The following is a 19,092-nucleotide window of genomic DNA, read 5'->3' on the forward strand; positions in this document are numbered from 1 at the left end:
ACTCTCCCTAGCTGAATAATTTTGTTCTTTTTGATGCTGAACTCAAAGCAGCGACCCCCTTCTCTTCAATGTTATTATTATAGAATACCTGAATGCCCATCACAGGCTGGCATCTGCCCAAATAGCAAACATACCACCCCTCTTTTTGGCAGCCACAGAACTACATTATTGCTGGGCAAAAGCTACCAAAACAAAACACAAAAAAGACTGAATTATGAAAATAGATTAAGCAGCACCAGTATTCTCCTATTGCTTTACAATTTTGGGGTTGTGCGCAATGAGGTCATATTCAGAGCAGACCCATTAAAATAAGTAATTAGTAAAGTCCATTATTTCAATGGACTATTTTTGAGTATAACTTAACTAGATGCAACCCTTTATGCAAGATCTCCAAAATACTTGGCAAAAACCAATTATTTTTGTAAAACATAACCATGAAAACCACCTGGAATCTTATATAAGAGATGCTTGTACATAGGAGATGTTTGTACATAAGAGGCTGTATTCACAAGTAAATATTCCAGTGAAGCAGCAAAAGAGATCCACAGTAACTTCCAAACTATTCACATTAAATAACTGGCATAGCTATGAAGTAAACTGCATGCCAAATACCATCTGGTTACACCTAGATCATTCTTGATCCTAAAAAAGGCAGCTCTTCTCCAGAAACAGCTTCCAAAGTTTGTTTGAATGTTTTGAGATGTCCTGTATATTTGTTTTTGAATTTCAGAATTGTTTTTTAAGTTGTTTTTTAAAGTGTAATGGTACATCTTCCTCCTAAAAGTAGCAAAAGCAAAAGAGCTACATTTTATCAAACATTTCCACACACAAAAACTCTTCCTCTATTTTGAGGCCTTTACATACAGATCACCTTCAGTAGTATTTTTTGGCATGTCGCACACTTCGGAAAAGTGACAATTTTGAAGGGCTTCATTATAGTGGTTTTTCAGGTCAGTGTACAAAGCAACTGTTTCTCCCGTGTGCGGAAACTGCATCAGCTTCTCGTTCAGCAGTATCTGGATCTTGTACTCTTCCTTTGGAGTTGTGGCTTGATCACAGTGATAAAGCACAAACAACAGGTTTGCAGCATAAGGGACGATGCGGCCACTACGAAATTTCCGATGCATCTGCCTGTGGTAGTTGTTAGCTTTAAGAGGCTCTTCGTCTTTGAAGAAGCCCATGAGAGCAAGGAGAGGTTGAAGGGTTTCTGCATGTCCAAACTGGAGGATCACGGGAGAGGAAATAGGCTTCGAGCTAGAAAGTTTAAAAGCCAGGCAAAAGATGGTTAGTCAGATGAATCTAAGGGTGGATCTACATATAGGGGGAAAAACACGCTATAAATAAGTCAGAAATTAAATCATTATAACAAAAGAGAAAAGAAAACGCTATGAAAAATCACATACGGTAGGGGCTTTTTACTCTCCAGCACCATCTGGTGTTGCATGTTTACAACACATTCAAAACGCTGTTTTTTGACTAATGTAGCTGAGTCCCAAGCAGTGCGGCACAACTACTGTATAGTTATAAGAATAAGCAAACTATGCTACTGTAAAAGAGTTGTTTTACTTGTGGTGGTCTGAACCATAGGAATGGCATTTGACTGCTAAAAACACTTGGTCTCAAAATCATTTTTTAAAATAATAATAATAATAATAATAATAATAATAATAATAATACGTTATTTATAAAAAAGAACTAGAAGATATCAAAGTTCAATCTCATTCCTGGTTAGAGATGGCCTGCAGTTACAGCTGAGATCATGTGGTATTGGGGTGCAGTGGAAGAGAGCAATTCTCTAAAGCAGGCATCGCCAAACTTCGGCCCTCCAGATGTTTTGGACTACAATTCCCATCATCCCTGACCACTGGTCCTGTTAGCTAGGGATCATGGGAGTTGTAGGCCGAAACATCTGGAGGGCCGCAGTTTGGGGGTGCCTGCTCTAAAGAGAATGAATGGCAAAGCAGAGAATGTGCAGCTCACAACTCATCTACGGGTGATGCACAAGAAGCACTCACTCTGTAATGATTTTTTTTTTTTTGGCACACAAATGGCGACTACTTCATTCATCCTATCGTCCAGGCAAAGTGTCACAGCTTATCTTGGATTAGTTTCTCTCCACTGCTACCCACCTGTTTAGAAGGCCATGTTATGGACCTTTCTCCCTGTACAACATACTAAAAAGCCAACTGTTCCTCTCTGTCCTCGTGGCTACAACTCTGGTTCATGTAAGCCCTCTGACCTCTTCCTCTTTCACATTTTAGTCCTCTCCTGTCTATCGAGAAACTAAAACCAAAATTATTCTCATTTGTCACTGATCTGACCACATTATTTGTTTCCTTCCCTGGCTTCCCATGATCTTCTATAGTCAGTAGAAAGCCCGGCCTTCAAGAGCTCTCTCTGCCCCTACTCAACCTATATTTTGACTCCCATTTCTCATTTTATCTCTGCCCATGATCTACACTCCTCCACCTTGACAGTCAACTGACCAAATGCCTGTTTCATTTCAGATTGTAAGTTCCTAAAGCGTCTATGTTGCTTATGTAACCACGGTGAAAATTCAATATAAAAAAGTAATGCAAAAGCAGCTATCTAGTTTATTCTCCCCAAAACTGTTAATCACTACTGTAAGGGGGAGGGCTTGTAGAGATCCCCCCCCTTTCATCCGAAGCAGCCCATTTCCAAGCAGTCATGAAAGCGAAGGGATGGATGAGGAAAGTCAGGAGACAGAAAGGGAGTGCCAGACCTCTGGCAACATCCAGGAGCCCCTGCTCCACAGGCAGGAAGAGAGGGAGAGGGAAAGAGAGGAGAGGACACAGGCAGAACGCAGACCCTTCCACCCAAGTCCGGAATTGAGAAGGAGGAGAAAGGGGAGGAGATTCACTGTCCCGAGGCTTTTATGTTGGTCCAAATCGCGGAAGGGGGCAGTGCCGGATTCTGATTCGGAATGAGGAGACATGAAACCGACCGCTCACTACACTGTAAATAATGTGCACTGATAAAGACTTCTGAAAGACAAGCAGGTGGAAGGTCGTTACTCAGGAGTAGTTACAATAATCCCTGACAACTACTATTCATAGTTAATATATTTTTTTGAAAATTTAAAGGTCCAAGATCCCATGACCACGTTATTCATGATTCCATGTGCTCATGTTATAGGAAAGCAGAATGTCAACTCCAGTATTTTTATTCTTTGTATGCTTTGAAGTATGGTTGTGGATTTTTCTCAGATTTATTGTTTTATCTTTTTGTAAACTGCTTTGAGGTTTAACCTGTAACATCAAAAAGGAAATAAAATGCAACTACTTGTTTGACCTGTCCCATTTAGAGAAGAATGCTTTGAAGTATCCTGTTTTAGAAGTTTAAAAATGACACTTTGACATAATAAAGTACTGCGTAAGTTATGTTATATCCTCAGTTCTTTATAACAGGTGGCAAGCTTTAAGGAAATAGGATAGATTAGTCATTTCTCCAAGAATTCATATACAGTACATATTTTTGTGCTTATGGTAGGGTAGTACAGAAGAAATTTCCCACCGTTTATTTTTTAAAATCACCATGTTGTGATTTAGCAAGCCCAAGAAGCCAGACTAAAACTGTTTTTACATAAGGAAATGAAGGTAGACAATATCCCTTTTCCCACAATTACTGACCCAATGCAAGCAACAAATACCAAATTTCCTTCTTTCTTTTCTTTATTTTATTAAGAAAACCAACACAAGTGAATTTAGTCTTTGGTCAGGATGAACATTTTAGCTGTTTGGTGAGATGCCTCCTTTAGCAAAGTCATTGCTTCCCGTAGCCCTCTGCCATGTGGCTAGTGCTTCTTACATTAAGGTTTTTCTGATGCATAGCCTAATGAGGCACATAAGAATAAGCTAGGTAACTCCAACATAAAACTCAAATAAATGAAGCCTCTACCAATGTGCTCCCGTGCATTTTTGAACACTGATCAGAAATCAGTATCAAAATTCCGGGAGCCGAAATGCTTCTGCCAACACCTGACATCTAAAAAGAACAGCACAAATTGCTTCCTGTTTAGTAAACTATCACAGCAAACAGATCTTTGTTCTTTTACTTTGGGCAAAAGGTGATTTAGGCATTTTCGTCTGTAGGCTGCCAGCTTAAAAACCTCACCCACAAATGAAGGCAGTGTCTGACTGGTTAAGAAAGAAGGCGTTTCTCTCAAGCATGAACTCAGGAGTTTAATACCTAATGAGATAGTCCACTGCATCTAAAATTCTCTAGGTTGTAGAGAATGTAATAAAGAGTTTGGGAGTAACGTACAAACCCATTCAGTAAAGAGATACCGGAAAACAATCAAATCTGAATTTACATGCTGTCATTTTAAAGTTTTATTTCTGTTTCAAAGAATCAGAAGTGGGTATCCCAAAGTCAATTCAGCACACAGAATACCTCGCCACCAAGCTGTCAAGATGTATTCAGAAACCCTAAAGCAGGGGTCCCCAGACTTACCGGGCTTCGGGCCGGAGGGCAGGGGAGTGCGCGCCCATGCGCATGCGCACACGCACACGGGCGGGGAAAAATCGCCGAAAATTGCTTGTGCGCATGCGTATGGGCCTCCCCTGACCCGGAGGTGCATCGGAAATGACCTCTTCTGGGTCGGGAGAGGCCCATACGCATGCGCACAAAGGATTTTCGGCGATTTTTTGCCGGTTTTGAAGATCGCTGCCGCGCTGCGCGCCATAAGAGCGGGCGGCGGCAGCGGGCGGCGGGGGTCGTCGCGGGCCGGATTGGGAGGCCAATTGGGCCGTAGTTTGGGGACCCCTGCCCTAAAACCTATCCCTCGCTATTGGGCGAGCTGCTGCAAGTCACAATACATAATACAGGGCTGGTCAATCTGGCACTCTCCAGATTAGGCTTCCTCAAACTCGGCCCTCCAGATGTTTTTGGCTTACAACTCCCATGATCCTTAGCTAGCAGGACCAGTGTTCAGGGATGATGGGAATTGTAGTCTTAAAACTACAGGGCTGAGTTTGAGGAAGCCTGCTCCAGATGTTTTGGACTTCAAATGCCACCAGTCCCAGTCTAGACTCTACAGCAGAGATGGGTAACCTCTGGCCTACAAGTCTAGTCAGGCCCAGCATGGGTTCCAGTTTGGCCTATGAGGCCATTTCCCCCAAGCCACACCAACCTGCCTGACACCTGATATTATCTGCGATGTTAAGTGTGGAGCAGGTAGAGACGTGTTTGTCAACAATTAGGAGCCTTATAGAGCACTCTCTATTGTTTCTTGACAAAGCAAGGCTTGCTGTCAGTGCAAATCAGGAAGCCTGCAGGGATCGGAGTTCCCATTGGGCCCCATCTACCTGTCATGATGGCCCATGAGAGGAGGTGGGAGCTTTCAATATGGCCCCTGGAAAAGATTCCCCACCCACGCTCTAGAGCAGCGTTCTTCAACCTTGGATCCCCAGATGTTGTTGGATTACAACTCCCATCTATCCAGTTAGCCAGTGGTCAGGGATGTTGTCGTGGTCCAACGTCATCTGGGAACCGAAGGCTGAGGAACATTGTTCTCAAAGATGGACCGATGGTATGACTCAGAAGAAGGAAGGTGTATATACCCATAACCAGAGAACATAATTGCAACTTCAATCGTTGTTAAAGGACTCCTGTTACTCCTTCTGTTGACTACCTAATGCCTTTTGAAATGATATTATAACTAGATGCTACCCTCTCATTTCTAAGCTGCAATGAAGAAGAAAGCTCACTGTAAAACTCAATTCCAGCCGGCATGTTGGGAGTTGTAGTCCTTGTAGCCCTAGAGCAGTTGAAGGACACTGTATTGGCAAAGGCCAGATCTGATGAAATAACACTGGCGCCATCTGAATGCCTGACTATAGCGGTAATGTCTTCAGTTCTTGCTCTGCATCTCCCTGTCCTTCTGAAAAGTATCTGACAGTGTAAGCCTGTGCATGTCTTTACTCACACATGTCTTACTGCGTTCCGTTATGCCTGTAAAGCAGCACTACACAGGAAGACAAAAAAACAGGCAGAAATTGGCACCAAGCTTATAAGGCAATGGTGACGGAGCTTGGCACTCACAACTCAACACTAAATTCTCAAACCAACCCTAATGCTGCCCTACCTACCACCTGTTGGCCCGATGACAACCAAACAGCTCTTATCTCTGTACTGTTCTCAGTAAGGAAGAGAATGTAAAGTATTATCTCTATTCAAACATCAGTTGCCAGCTGATAGCCTCACAAAAGTCATTGGGTTGGCAGGTATAGTTGGACTAGATGAACCTCAGGATACCTTCCAACTCTGCAATTCTATGATTCTAACTACGAGGACTGCCATTGCTCCTTCAATATCTGTAGCATGCAAGAGGACTAAAAACATGGCTGTTCCTTTGTAAAAATAAATGGAATCCACAACTGAAGCGCAACCATTCACTTCAAAGGGCTTTGAAATGTTCAGTGTGCATGTTCAGAAGCTGAGGCTGTGGCTATGGTCCACCAAGTGGAGTCTTAACTTCCAATAGGAATCAAATGAGCGAAGCTGTTCTTCAACCTCAGGATGAAGTTTTTAAACTCGCTGTGGTTGGGACAATTCATTTTCTCCCCTAAACTGTTTAGAGCTCTTTAAAATCTTTACAAGGTTATATAATTAAACATTCCATAAAGCCATTCCAAACAAAGCTAATCCCTAAACACACGAAGATTAATACACACAGAAGCATATCTCATATGGGGGGCAATAATAAGGCTGTCTTCTGATGTCAAATAGTGATCCCTCCGAGTCACTGAAGAGAACCTTCCTTCCTTCCTTCCTTCCTTCCTTCCTTCCTTCCTTCCTTCCTTCCTTCCTTCCTTCCTTCCTTCCTTCCTTCCTCCCCCCCCCCCTCTCTCTCTCTCTCTCACACACACACACCTCCACTGATTCAAATAAACCCTTGGTCATAAGGTATTAAGGAATGACAATGCTGAATAACCCAATTGAACTTCTGAACGTTTAAAAGTTGTGTAGAAGATTAAAGCAGGCGAAGTGTCTCTTATCCTTGCATAGGATAGGCTGCACCTGCTGAAATTCCCTCCTCAGCTAAAAAGCACAGAGGCAGTGCTTTCCTTAGAATATGGTCACTCTATTGATTAAGGCAGGTGTTAACCTTATAATAAACATAACACATACAAATTAAAATTCTGAAGGGGGGAAACAATTTACGAAGTGATGTGAGAGAAACTATGAAGAAGCAACTATCCATCTGCCATGGACGCTTTGGTTGGGATTCCTGCATTGCAGGGGGCTAAACTAGATGACACTTGGGGTCCCTTCCAACTCTACAATTGTATGTTTCTATGTAGTTTAGTCCAGGCATAGGCAAACTCGGCCCTCCGTATGTTTTGGGACTCCAACTCCCATCATCCCTGACCACTGGTCCCGTTAGCTAGGGATGATGGGAGTTGTAGTTCCAAAACATACAGAGGGCCGAGTTTGCCTATGCCTGGCTTAGTCAAATGTCTGGTCATCTGTCGGCAGTAAGCTACGCAAGGTTCTGTCACTAGCAAACAAGATCCTTGTTCATAAAACTAAACAAAGATTCAAGATGGAGAATCAAAGTCCATGGGATTTATCTAGAGATGGGTACTTCTCAAAATGTTACCTTCACATGGAAGAAAATTAAGTTCAACCCCAAATTATAACAGTGTTTAAGACTTCAGATGATTTCACAATGTTTTTTAAACATTAATCCGCGTTGTGGGAAACAACTGTTTGCCTCTTGGTACAAGTAACGCTGATTTAAATATTTTACTATTCCATACTAAAAGTACATTTTAATAGGAAAATTATAGATTAAAAATGGCTTGCTATTTTGAATGAGGTATGAGAATGCTTATTTTACATTAGCTCTGCATATGTTATCTCATCTAGCTGCAGCTTTAATTGGGGATTAGTGGCTGGAAGTTAAACTTATCTACTCGATTCTAGGTGTCACATACGGCAAGTCACTTTGTCTCCCTGTGTCTCAACTCACCCTCCATAGAAGGCAACAGCTGCCCTCTGCTCCCTTGTCAGGATCAGTATTCAGAAAAGCTGGTAGGTGAAAGAGGCAATTAGGTACTTTGGTTTACTAAGCTTAGTTAAGAGAAACCTATTGAAAATTTAGATTAACATCTTCTGTTTATACTGCCATCAACTGTTAGGAAAAGGAACAGCACTGTTTCACAGAGCTCCTAATTACGTACTGTATAGCAAATTTAGACATAACACAGGCAATTCATAACTGGGATCTCCTGCTTTTTGTTGTTTAACAATAGCTGCCTACAGACTGCCACTATTTTTCAAGAGGGATTCAATAGCTTATGGATATTTAGGTCTGCACAATTTAAAGTGCTCTGGTGCAACAAATCCATATTTTTTTAATGACTTCTTGCAGTAAGGAAAGTGATGGGGAAGTGCACTAAAAACTGGGATAATGTTTGGTGGGAAGTCATATAGCCTTTCTGCAAATGAATAAAAACAAATGCTCACTAAAGAATGGGCACCATATGTTCTCTACTCAAGTTAGAATATAAAAAGTTATAGTCATGTGTTTGATATCCAGGAATCCAGAAACAAACTGAAGGAAGGTTTTGCCACAGATCCAAACTGAAGTGGGAAATCAGTCATAAGTGGATTGCAAGCCAAATAAAATACCTAACTGTGACCACAGCAATTCAATCGAATTTAAATGTAAAAGACACTTCTCTCAATAAATCATCCTCTTGTTTTGTAAGCATCTGTATCTGACTTTCAGGACACTTTCCGGGCCTCCTCCCTAGGTCCCTGCTCTGTGGCCTCTAGTGCTTTTGGCCGGGTAGAATGTGTCCTTGAACTACGATGCTTTATGCTTGCCTGGCTGTAGGAAGAGGGGCAACCCTTGGGCAGAAAAAGGTTCCCCCACCCAGTGCAACATTCCCTGTCCTCTTCACCCACCAACTGCTACACCAGAGCTTTTCAAATTGTGTGTTGCACTACTTTAGTGTGTTAGCTGCAGTGTGTGGGTGTGTTGTGTGAATGCTCCCTGCGCTCCTCCCAGGGCTGGAAAGGGGTTAGTTTAACCTCTGGTTAGCTAGTAGAACTGAATTACTGTGTCACAAAATGATGCACGTCTAAAAAGTGTGTCACCAACATGAAAAGTTTGGAAAGCTCTGTGACACACACACACACACATATCTTGGTCTTTTAAAACACAAAAAAGAATGCTTACATATATTGATCATTCCACAAATAGCAGCTGTGGCACATTCAAGAAGGTGGAACCATTTTAGTGGCACCCAGAATGGGGTCACGAAACAGAGTATGTGTTTTCTCACCACCACCAAACGTTTACCTTTTACTCTCTGTAACAGCCTGGTCCAAATGTTTGAAGATATCCTGCATAAGAATGCAGCTGGAGCGGCTGTTGATAGGATACCCATAAGCTCTCTTCCAGTACTGCTTCAGATCATTCAGATATTCAAGTACCTGGTATCACACACATTTAAAAGTTGTTACAAAGAAGGATTATTTTACACGCAAAAATATGAGATTTAGTAAATTGCAGGCAGGCCATTCCAGCACACACAAACTTTCATATAACTATTTGTACCTACTCATCAATATAGATGGATATCCTGTTTTCCACCTCAGGCCATGGGTCCTTTCCTCTTCCCTCCCCACCACCATTGCAAACAGGAGCAAATGCTTTGGAAGAGACCTGCCTTTATAACACTGCAGTTGCTGCCTCCCAGGGGCAAGCCAGGAACAGCAAATGGGACTGAGCCCTGAAGTCTACAATCTAATAGGAATATGAGTGAAAAGGTAGACAAAGGACTGTTTTCCTGCACAGGAGTGAAGTCAATAGGTGCAGCTAACACTAAAGACATTAGTTATGACCCTTGTTAAAAGCAGGTGCTACTTTTAGGAATTTAGTGTTCCTTAGAAAGAGACTGAAAATAGCCAATATATATGCATCTGTTACCCTAGGTGTCTACATGCAGATGCTCAGGATGACAGGCTGGAAGGTTGGGCCAGAATAGGAGAGGGTATCTAATGAGAGCAAGAATATTAAATGATACTCCCCAAAACCAAACCATGGTAGTACCAGATGTGCTAGCACTTCTCCTGCCGCAGTAGCTGTTTTGGTCAAATTAAATCATGTTAAGTGAGTGCCAGATTTCAGGTAGACTACTGAAATTAATGGACAGCCGAGTAATGCTGATTAATTTCAGTGGCTCTACTCTTGAGTAACATTGAATTCTCCACTTCTTTCGTTAAGGAGGTTGCAGATGTGTACACAGTACCTACCTTGGCATCTTCTTCACTGAAGAGCGAACACCAGGGGGAGCTAATGTTTTTTATGGCCAGCTCAAATGAGCAAGTGAAAAATGCCACCTGAACCAAATCTGTTGTAAAGAAAAGCAACAGTTAGCAACACACCGACAGTACATCAGGTAGGATGCCACAAGCCATCAATGAAATGTTTACGCAGAAAGGGCAACACACAAGGACCATGTCAGAGGTGAACGAAACGCCCCTTTATAAAACTGCTATGAAGGTATCAAGATTGTAAAAGAGATACAATCTTGGAACCAAGTCCTGCGTATAGAACAAGGCTAGGGAACCTTTTGTATGCTGAGAGTCGCATTTCCTCAGGGATAACATCTTGGGAAATGGATAACAAGCGTGGGCAAGGCCATTATTTTCTCTGGATATCAATTAGGCTTTGATATAGCAACCATAAGCTATTTTCTAGACTAATTACTGTGTCAAGGAGGGGCAAAGAGGGATGAGACAGAATGGTTCCAAAGGCACCAGGAGCTAGATCTAGCCTGCAGGCAAGAAATTCCCCTATCCCTGGCACAAACAGAGGGGTGACGTGCAAGAACTATGCTTGCAATTCCACAAATGGGTCCACTGGTTTATCTGTAGTCTTCTGCATCCCTGGAATCAATACATATAATACACTACAAACTGTAAGCAAAAAGAAATGAGCTAGTGAATGTGGGAGTTTTATGTACTTCAAGCATGTTTTTAACATATGTTTTAACATAAACACGGAATACATGGTGGGTATTAAATATTTGCAATGAAATTATTTGATTGGATTCATATGAGCAGGAACACATCAGTGCCTGGAGTGTTTTATTCATGCAGTGCTTCTGAAAATATTCACAAACTTGTTCAAAAACTCAACTTAATTAAAATTGCAACGTGTATAAATATAAGCCTCGTTTTTAAGGCTGTTAGATGAAACTTAGCATGGTAACCTTTCTACCATTGAAAGAATCATAATCATATATTCTGTAAAAAAAACAACAACATGCATCCTATAAGTGAATATACTCAGACAACATCTTACCACCTGCTCTTGTTTCAATCACTCTTAGCAGGGTTATGATTAAAGTAACTAGAAATCATTGTTGCATGCACACTACAGGAAACTCAATATTCTTTAGTTAGTTCAGATGGTCAAGTGAAAAAGGACACCAGAACCCAATCTGTAGAAAAGGCAAGTGACAAATGAAACTGTCAAAACTGCATCTATGCACATTTAGTAACAGGATAATGCTTAGTTACACTCCGTAACAGGAGAGAGATGTTTCAGAACTTGGGAGTTACGGAAGTGTCAATACTATATCATATGACATTGACCTTCTTTACTGCATTTATATCTGCATATCTTTGAGCTCCTCCTCCACCAATTATGGCTCAAAATCCCTTGCCTAATGAATTCAAGAGTGAGACAGAAAGGACTTTTTATGCTGTTTTTATGTACTTGAAAACTTGAAAAACAGGAGATCCATAATGCAAATAATTAATGCAAATAATTAATGCAAATGCACATCCAGATGCCCATTTCACTGTTCATCTGTGTCCCACTAAACTGGGTGTATGTAGGTTTTTAGTGCAGACTGGAATACCTAACACCATCTGGATTCACAAAGTTATGTGGAATATTTATCACCAGCGCTTTTCTTCTAAAAATATGTTTAGGGGTTACTCTCATTTTCCTACTTATATTGAAATACTCCCCCTCAATGAGGCCAAACTTAGATTCACAAAATGTTTAGGGGTACGCATACCCCTGCACCTCCCCCCCCCCCGGGAAAAAAACACTATCACCATCTGGATCCATAAAGTTTGTACAACAACAGCAGGATGAGGACCTCTCTTTTCTCAAGAAAATACTTTCTTCTTGGTAAAATCTAATAAAGTTAGCCTGTGGCCCAGGAAGGGGGGAAAGGTTGCCACAAAGAACTTGTACACGATAGTTGGTTTCTCATGCTTCTTAAGTGTTTGACCACAAGCCAAAGCATTCCTTTAGGTAGCCCCAAACATCTGAAACAGACTTACAAAGAAAATCACCCACAAACATCCTTCCTCTATGTTTCACCACCAGATGTTCTTTAAACAACTCTGGCAGCAGTCAGTTGTGGGTAGATATCTGCTGGGTACAGAGAACTACAGTAGTTGTACATTTCTTCTAGGCACAATTTTTGGAGAAGTTGCAGCTCTTGTGGTAGATAGTTTTAGTTGTTTGCTCTTCCTACAGAGGTTCTTGAAAGGGTGCCGACACCAGTAGCTTGTGCCACACACCAAAATAAAGCTTATTAGAAGACAATGTTGATAATGGCTCATGACATGGATATTGTTAGTTACTAGCTACAGAGCTTGCTGGTAGTGGATGTTTTGTAGTTAAAAAAAAAAAAGCACTGTAGCAGTGAAATAGGCATGTGTGCACCATTACCTGAAAACCGCATGCAAGAGTTGATAGGCCATTTCCTTTCTGCATTCCGCACTTCATCGTACAAATTTTCCCAAGCATCTTCAATACTTCTAAGAGTGTGTCTCAATGGAGCACGACTGTCTGCTCTCTCCAGGCTACCACAGAAACATGAACTAGGCTTCAGTTTTTGCTCTGCGTGGCACAAGTGTGCATCTCTGCACTTGCGAGAGTCATATAATGCATGCAACTGAGATACTTTGGAATATGTGAGCAGCAACTTTTAACTTATGTGAACCAGTCCCTAAAAGTGATGAAAATGAAAACAAGAAACCTGGGGGGGGGGGGGAAGTAAATATTTTATGTCCTCCAGTCAGGTTCAACAGAAGTTAAACTTTAATGCTTTATCAACAGATCTTTATGTTTACTGCTTACTGTATTTGCTCCTCATAACTGAAAACAGGTAAGAAGCTGATAAAAGAACATTACCTGCGTTTAAGTCATTCACTGGTAGACACAAGGTATTTGCAATTTTCCCCACTACTTCCTTCATCTCTGGACCTTCCTTGAAGGCATCCAGCTCATGCATGGCTGTATCATTGTCTTCTATATATTTAACAAATCTTTCACATAGATCGAAAAACCTCATCAGTTTGTCATTGGTTTCAATTCCTTCTGTCGTTGTGGCTGAAAATGAAAGGTTAAAAGGTTATTAAATGTCATAAGTTGCTTTAAAATGGAATATAAATTCGCAAAAGCAAGCACGTTGCAACATATTATTATTATTTATTTATTATTTATACCCCGCCCATCTGGCTAGATTTCACCCACTCTGGGCGGCTTCCAACAAATAGCAAGATACATTAAAATATCACAGATTAAAAACTTCCCTAAACAGGGCTGCCTTTAGGTGTTTTCTAAATGTCAGGTAGTTGTTTATCTCCTTGACCTCTGATGGGAGGGCGTTCCACAGGGCAGGCGCCACTACCGAAAAGGCCCTCTGCCTGGTTCCCTGTAGCTTTGCCTCTCACAGTGAGGGAACCGCCAGAAGGCCCTCGGCGCTGGATCTCAGTGTCCGGGCTAAATGATGGGGGTGGAGACGCTCCTTCAGGTATACAGGACCGAGGCCGTTTAGGGCTTTAAAGGTCAGCACCAACACTTTGAACTGTGCTCGGAAACACTCTTAAAACTGAATAATCTTCTGTCAAACACTGAGTTAAAGGTAGTTGCTTCAAGGAAACTACAGGGGGCATATGCTTTTTTATATAAAGCATTTTGCACAGAATTTCTCAAAAGGGTTCTGAAACCAAGGGTTCTGTGAAATCCTCTATCAATATAATACCCTGCTAAAAGTAAACTAAACGAACGGTTTGCGGAAAGAATATTGTGGGTTTGATTCTAGAAACAAGGGACTATGAAGTCATCACAGGCAATGGCCTGCCTGACACTATTCAGGGTCTCACTAAAATCAACCACCTGAACAATCCTGGTCTGCTCTTATTTTATGCTTTCCAAATACTGAGCTCTACACTTTTCCTAGTTGAAAAAATTATGATTATCTACCCAGTAACTACCACCCCTCACTTCTGGGCACTTGGAACTTAAGGAAGTGATTTTGCTCAGTGCCTAGACATCCATTATTCCTTATCTCCCAACTTTGTGCTACAGCTCATAGCATTCTGAGTGCCCCTACCTGAAAGCCCAGCAAAAAAATCTGAGACTGATCTTCCTCTCCCCCAGTTCCTACATATAAACATAATACACTACCTCAGAATGTTTAATGTGTTTCAACATGCCTATCTTCTGTGTAACAATTAATATGAAAATCACACGTAAATTTAACCTACTCTGACATCAATCATATTGGTTTTTCAATCTGTTGGTTGCAGTTCTCGGTGTGCACTGTTTTTTATCGTGAGCAAGGAACGAATGGCCCACATGCTTTGAGCCTTTGGTTCAAGATTACAGTGGAACCTCGGTTTACAAACACAATCCGTTCCACGGAGGCGTTCGTAAATGGAGGCATTCGCTCCCCGAAGGCACGCTTTTGCGCGTGCGCAAAGCGCTGATAGAGCGCTTCTGCGCATGCGCGATATGCGCATCCGACGCCGCAGAACCCGGATGTAAACACTTCCGGGTCCACGGCGTTCGCAAACAGAGGCGTTCATAAACAGAGGTAGTTGTAAACCGAGGTTCCACTGTAGTTTTAACTGCTGGCATACATAGTACTATCCAGTTACCAACAGCGTGTCTTATGTTATTTGTTTATTTAAAACAATTAGTATATCACTTAATCATTGAAGTGGCTTGCATAAAATATTTTCACTTTATTTATTCATTTTAAATTTCCTTAATATTACCAAAACTTGTATGTTTAAATATACTGCAATATATTTCATAATGTCTTAAATGTCAACATTTCCAGTCTATACTGAGTATCATGTTAGGTCCTATGCAAGCATATCTGCCATGTATTATTAGTAGTAAGTGCTATCTCTGTACAGTAAGTTTCTTTTCATACAATAACAAAAGCAAACACACACACACACAAACGTTTTTGAAAATCCAACCTAACGAAGGTGCAGGGGGGAGAGTGAGACTAACTTTTGAGGAACAAGGTTAGAGAATGATAGTCATAGACACCTCAGCATAATTTCTGTTGTGGAATAAGATTTAATCTAAAGGTTCTGCGGGATAGCGGCCACATGTAAGATGCAGGGATTTTGTGATTTGTTAAATAATCCTCAAAAATGTAAAATGGGAGTGTATGGTTTTTGGCAGTTTTTGGAAAAACAGCTTGAGTAAGCACAAGATCAATAAAAAAATATGCTGTGGCTGTAGAGACCAGTAAGGGAGAGACATGTTTTATTGCAGCTGGGGCAGATGAAGGAGTCTGGCTGCGCTGATGCAGATGTACTATGGCGTTTCTTCTCTCTGCGTTCCTCGGAGTGGTCATTCCTCCTCTGGTCACTGCTGTAAATGCACAACCTGTCTGTCTTTCTCCAGGCACTCCAATCATCTGCAAGGGATTCCATATGATGGGACTGATGTTGCCAGCCTTTGTGTCATGTTGTAATGCAGACTTGGTTTGCCAACAGGTCTAGTGACAGCTCCCTTTTGGGGATCGTGCCATCTTCCATTCTGTATATATGACCAAGCCAGTGCAGATGGCACTGAGACAGAACTATGAACATGCTGGGAATGTGGGCTTGGGAGAGCACACCTTTATTTGAGACGCTGTCCAAAATCTACCTGATGCAATGCATATGGAAGGCACTGAGGCATTGCTCCTGTTGGGTATAAGTTACCCATGAACTTACTTCCATAAAGCAGCCTGCTCAACATACAAGCCCGATAGACCTTCATCTTGTCATTGGTTGTTAGCATCACATTCTCCCATACCCTTATGAAGAGGGAAACCATTGCCGTGGCTGCCTTGCCAATGCGCTTGTCCAGCTGAGCATCGATGGAAAGGTTGCTGGTTAAGGTGGAGCCCAGGTAGTCAAAATTGTCTACCACCTCAATGCTGATGGTGGCAATATCTTAACCCAAGATGTTGGTCTTCATCAGGGTGGTGGTGTGGCTGAACTCCATGCGAGCTTGGACAAAACTCAGCTTCCTTAAGCTCAATCCAGATAAGAACGAGGCATTGTTAGTGGGTAGTTCCCTAGAACCGATGGATGGGAGGTTGCCTGCTCTTGATGGGGTTACACACTCCCTCTGAAGGAGCAGGTATGCAACTTGGGGGTACTTCTGGATCCTATGCTGTTGCTTGAGGCTCAGGTGGCCTGGGTGGCACAAAGTGTCTTCCATCTGCTTTAGCTGGTGGCCCATGGACAGGGATAACCTAACTTCTGCCATCTATGCTCTGGCAACCTCTACGTTAGATTACTGCAACACATTATCTGTGGGGCTCACATCTGGCAGCCAGGTTGCTCATAGGGCCAGACCATTTGAACATACAACACCAATCCTGGCCCAACTGCACTGGCTGCCAATTAGTTTCCGGCCCAATTCAAATTGCAGGTTTTGACCTATAAAGTCTTAAATGGTTCAAAACTGCAATACCACCAGGGCAGCCTCTCTCCGTTTGAACAGACCCAGACCCTGCGATCAACATTGCAGGACTTTTCCATGAGAGGCCCAGAGGGTGGCAACACAAGAAGGTGCCTTTTCTGCAGTGCCTCCCAACTTACAGAATGCTTTCTCCAGAAAGGATTGCCTGACGCCATGATTATATATATTTAGACGCCAGCCTGGGCCTTTAACTATCTGTGTGGCCTTTTAGAAGTGGATGGGGTGTGTTCTAATTTAATTCTTTTCCTCTGTATCTGCTGGGGGGGGGGGTTGTGTCTCATATTGCAAATCTAGGCTTCTCTACTGACAACCTTCTCCCACTGAATTAAATGATGCCACTTAATCCCAGGCCCCAAACTGCTTTCACGTGGTTCATTTCATTTGATGCTTTTTCTTTGCCTAAAGTGCCTAATAAGTGCAAATAATAATAATTAATAATAAAAGAAATAGTAAGTGGGTACATTATTGCTGCCTCGGGGTCTTTAAATGGTCCTGACCTCTGCACCCCATAGTGCCATCAGTCATCATGGGTATAGCTGGGGGTGGGGAGCAGGGGGGCAGTCGCCCCTCCAAATACTTAACTGAAAGTAGAAATTGCAGAATCACTTTTGGGGTCAAAAGAAAGTGATAAAAAAACCTGTCGTTGAGACATTTCAGGACGATGGCAGGTGGGTGTCCCGCCCCCACTAACATAAATCCTAGCTACGCCCATGCAGGTTACAATGAAGCAGAAAGAGAATGGACGGCTTCCTGGGAGTGGGAAGGATGCAGGGTTACTCTCACCATGCTTTTGGGACGTGCCCTGCAGCTGGCCGTCGAGCGCCTGCCGGAGCCCTTCGCGGAAGGCGGCGGCGCTATCCAGGCACCGGTGCTTGGAGCTGCTGACGAAGGAGAAGCGTCGGTTCCGGGCCAGAAGGCTGGGGAAGCGGCCGGCGAGGCGCCTGGCCAGCATCTCCATGTCTCGGCGCCCACGAGGGGCCAGCTTGCCGTCCATCTCCGGCCGGAGCCACATAGTCCAGCGCGCCAGGCGGGAGGCGGCGCTAGCGTTGGCGCTGCATTTGCCGGCGTTTCCCTGGATGAGTTGGTGGAGGCGGCCCAGCTTCTGGATCTGCTTGCGCGTCGGGAAGCGGGTGCCGTGGCGGAAGACGGCGCCGAGCTGCAGCGGGGCGCAGGAAGCCGGCGGTAGCGGGAAGCCCGGCTGCGGCGGCCCGAGCGACAGCGGGTCCCGCAGGAGCTCCGGGTGCAGTTCCTCGTAGCGGGACTTTGTGCCGAAGTAAGGGCTCAGCCTCTCGGCCGCCGCCTCCGCCTCCCCCTCGGCGGGCCCCGGCGCCAGGAGGAAGAGCAGCGGTAGCAGCAGCAAGAGGCAGCCGCCGAGGCGCAGCATGAGAGCGGCAGGGAAGCAGCTGTTCTCCTCCTAAGAGCGGTGCCCAGAGCGCATCTCCGGCGCAAAGCGCGAAGCCCACGCAGGAAGTCGAGCCACGGCGGCCTCCCCCTCCGCGCTTTGGCTTTCCTTTCCGCTGATTGGTCGGCTACTCCCCTCCCACTTTCTGTTTGCCCTCACCCAAAATGGCCACCTCACCGCATGACTTCTAAACGCTTTAAGCCACTGGCTCCCTCAAGCAAGATGGCGGTTGTTGCTCTCCCCCCCCCCCCCGCCATCCTATATACAACAGTGCCCAGCCCTAAGTGGCGTTCAGCCTCCTCGGGGACCGGCTGAGGCAGGCTGAGGAAGCCTGACAAGATCTTCCCAAAGCGACAGGGCAGCTGAACAGAAATAAGCGCCCCTCCTTTACTACTATCGTGTTTTCTTCCTTTTCTCTTGTTCTCTCAAGTCCATTCAACGCCTTGGGAAGGTGGAATGATTGTGCAAAATAAGCACATCATACTGAGGGTCTTTTTAGAAATAAACAACAGTTATTATAAGGCTGCTTTGACTGCAGGTTGAATGTACTTTGGCTGATGCCAACGCTGTTATTTTAGATATGTTTAGACTCCCCACCTCCCCTACCACCATGGCTCAAAGTAGCCCTGTGCTCATTTGAAGCTGCGGTCAAGGCTGAGTGGGTGGTTAACAACAACCTTGCAATGCAGTCCAGTCCTAGTATCCTCATACTGTAATCTGGGAAACAGAAGAGGCTAAGGCTGAAAGATTTACAGCAAACTTGGCAGTGTGATTTCTTTGTAATATAGAATAGAATAGATACTTCATTGTCATTGTACATAGTACAATGAAATTGAATGCCATCATTGTTACATTCTAAGGAACATCTAGGTCCTTACAACAAACAGGCCCAAACTATAGATGA

At 43.4% G+C, this 19,092-nt stretch overlaps 1 protein-coding gene across 1 annotated transcript; it reads right to left on the minus strand.

Annotated features, from left to right (window-relative positions):
* Positions 1-706: 706 nt before the first annotated feature.
* Positions 707-18,279, minus strand: MINPP1 (multiple inositol-polyphosphate phosphatase 1). The gene is made up of 5 exons (XM_035138141.2): positions 17,570-18,279; positions 13,199-13,396; positions 10,291-10,388; positions 9,335-9,468; positions 707-1,254 (listed from the first exon to the last, which is right to left on the minus strand). Exons 1-5 carry the CDS (start codon positions 18,168-18,170, stop codon positions 843-845), a joined length of 1,443 nt encoding a protein of 480 aa, XP_034994032.1. The 5' UTR covers positions 18,171-18,279; the 3' UTR covers positions 707-842.
* Positions 18,280-19,092: the final 813 nt, after the last annotated feature.

The sequence above is a fragment of the Zootoca vivipara genome, chromosome 5 (assembly GCF_963506605.1).
Source record: "Zootoca vivipara chromosome 5, rZooViv1.1, whole genome shotgun sequence".
NCBI lineage: Eukaryota > Metazoa > Chordata > Lepidosauria > Squamata > Lacertidae > Zootoca > Zootoca vivipara.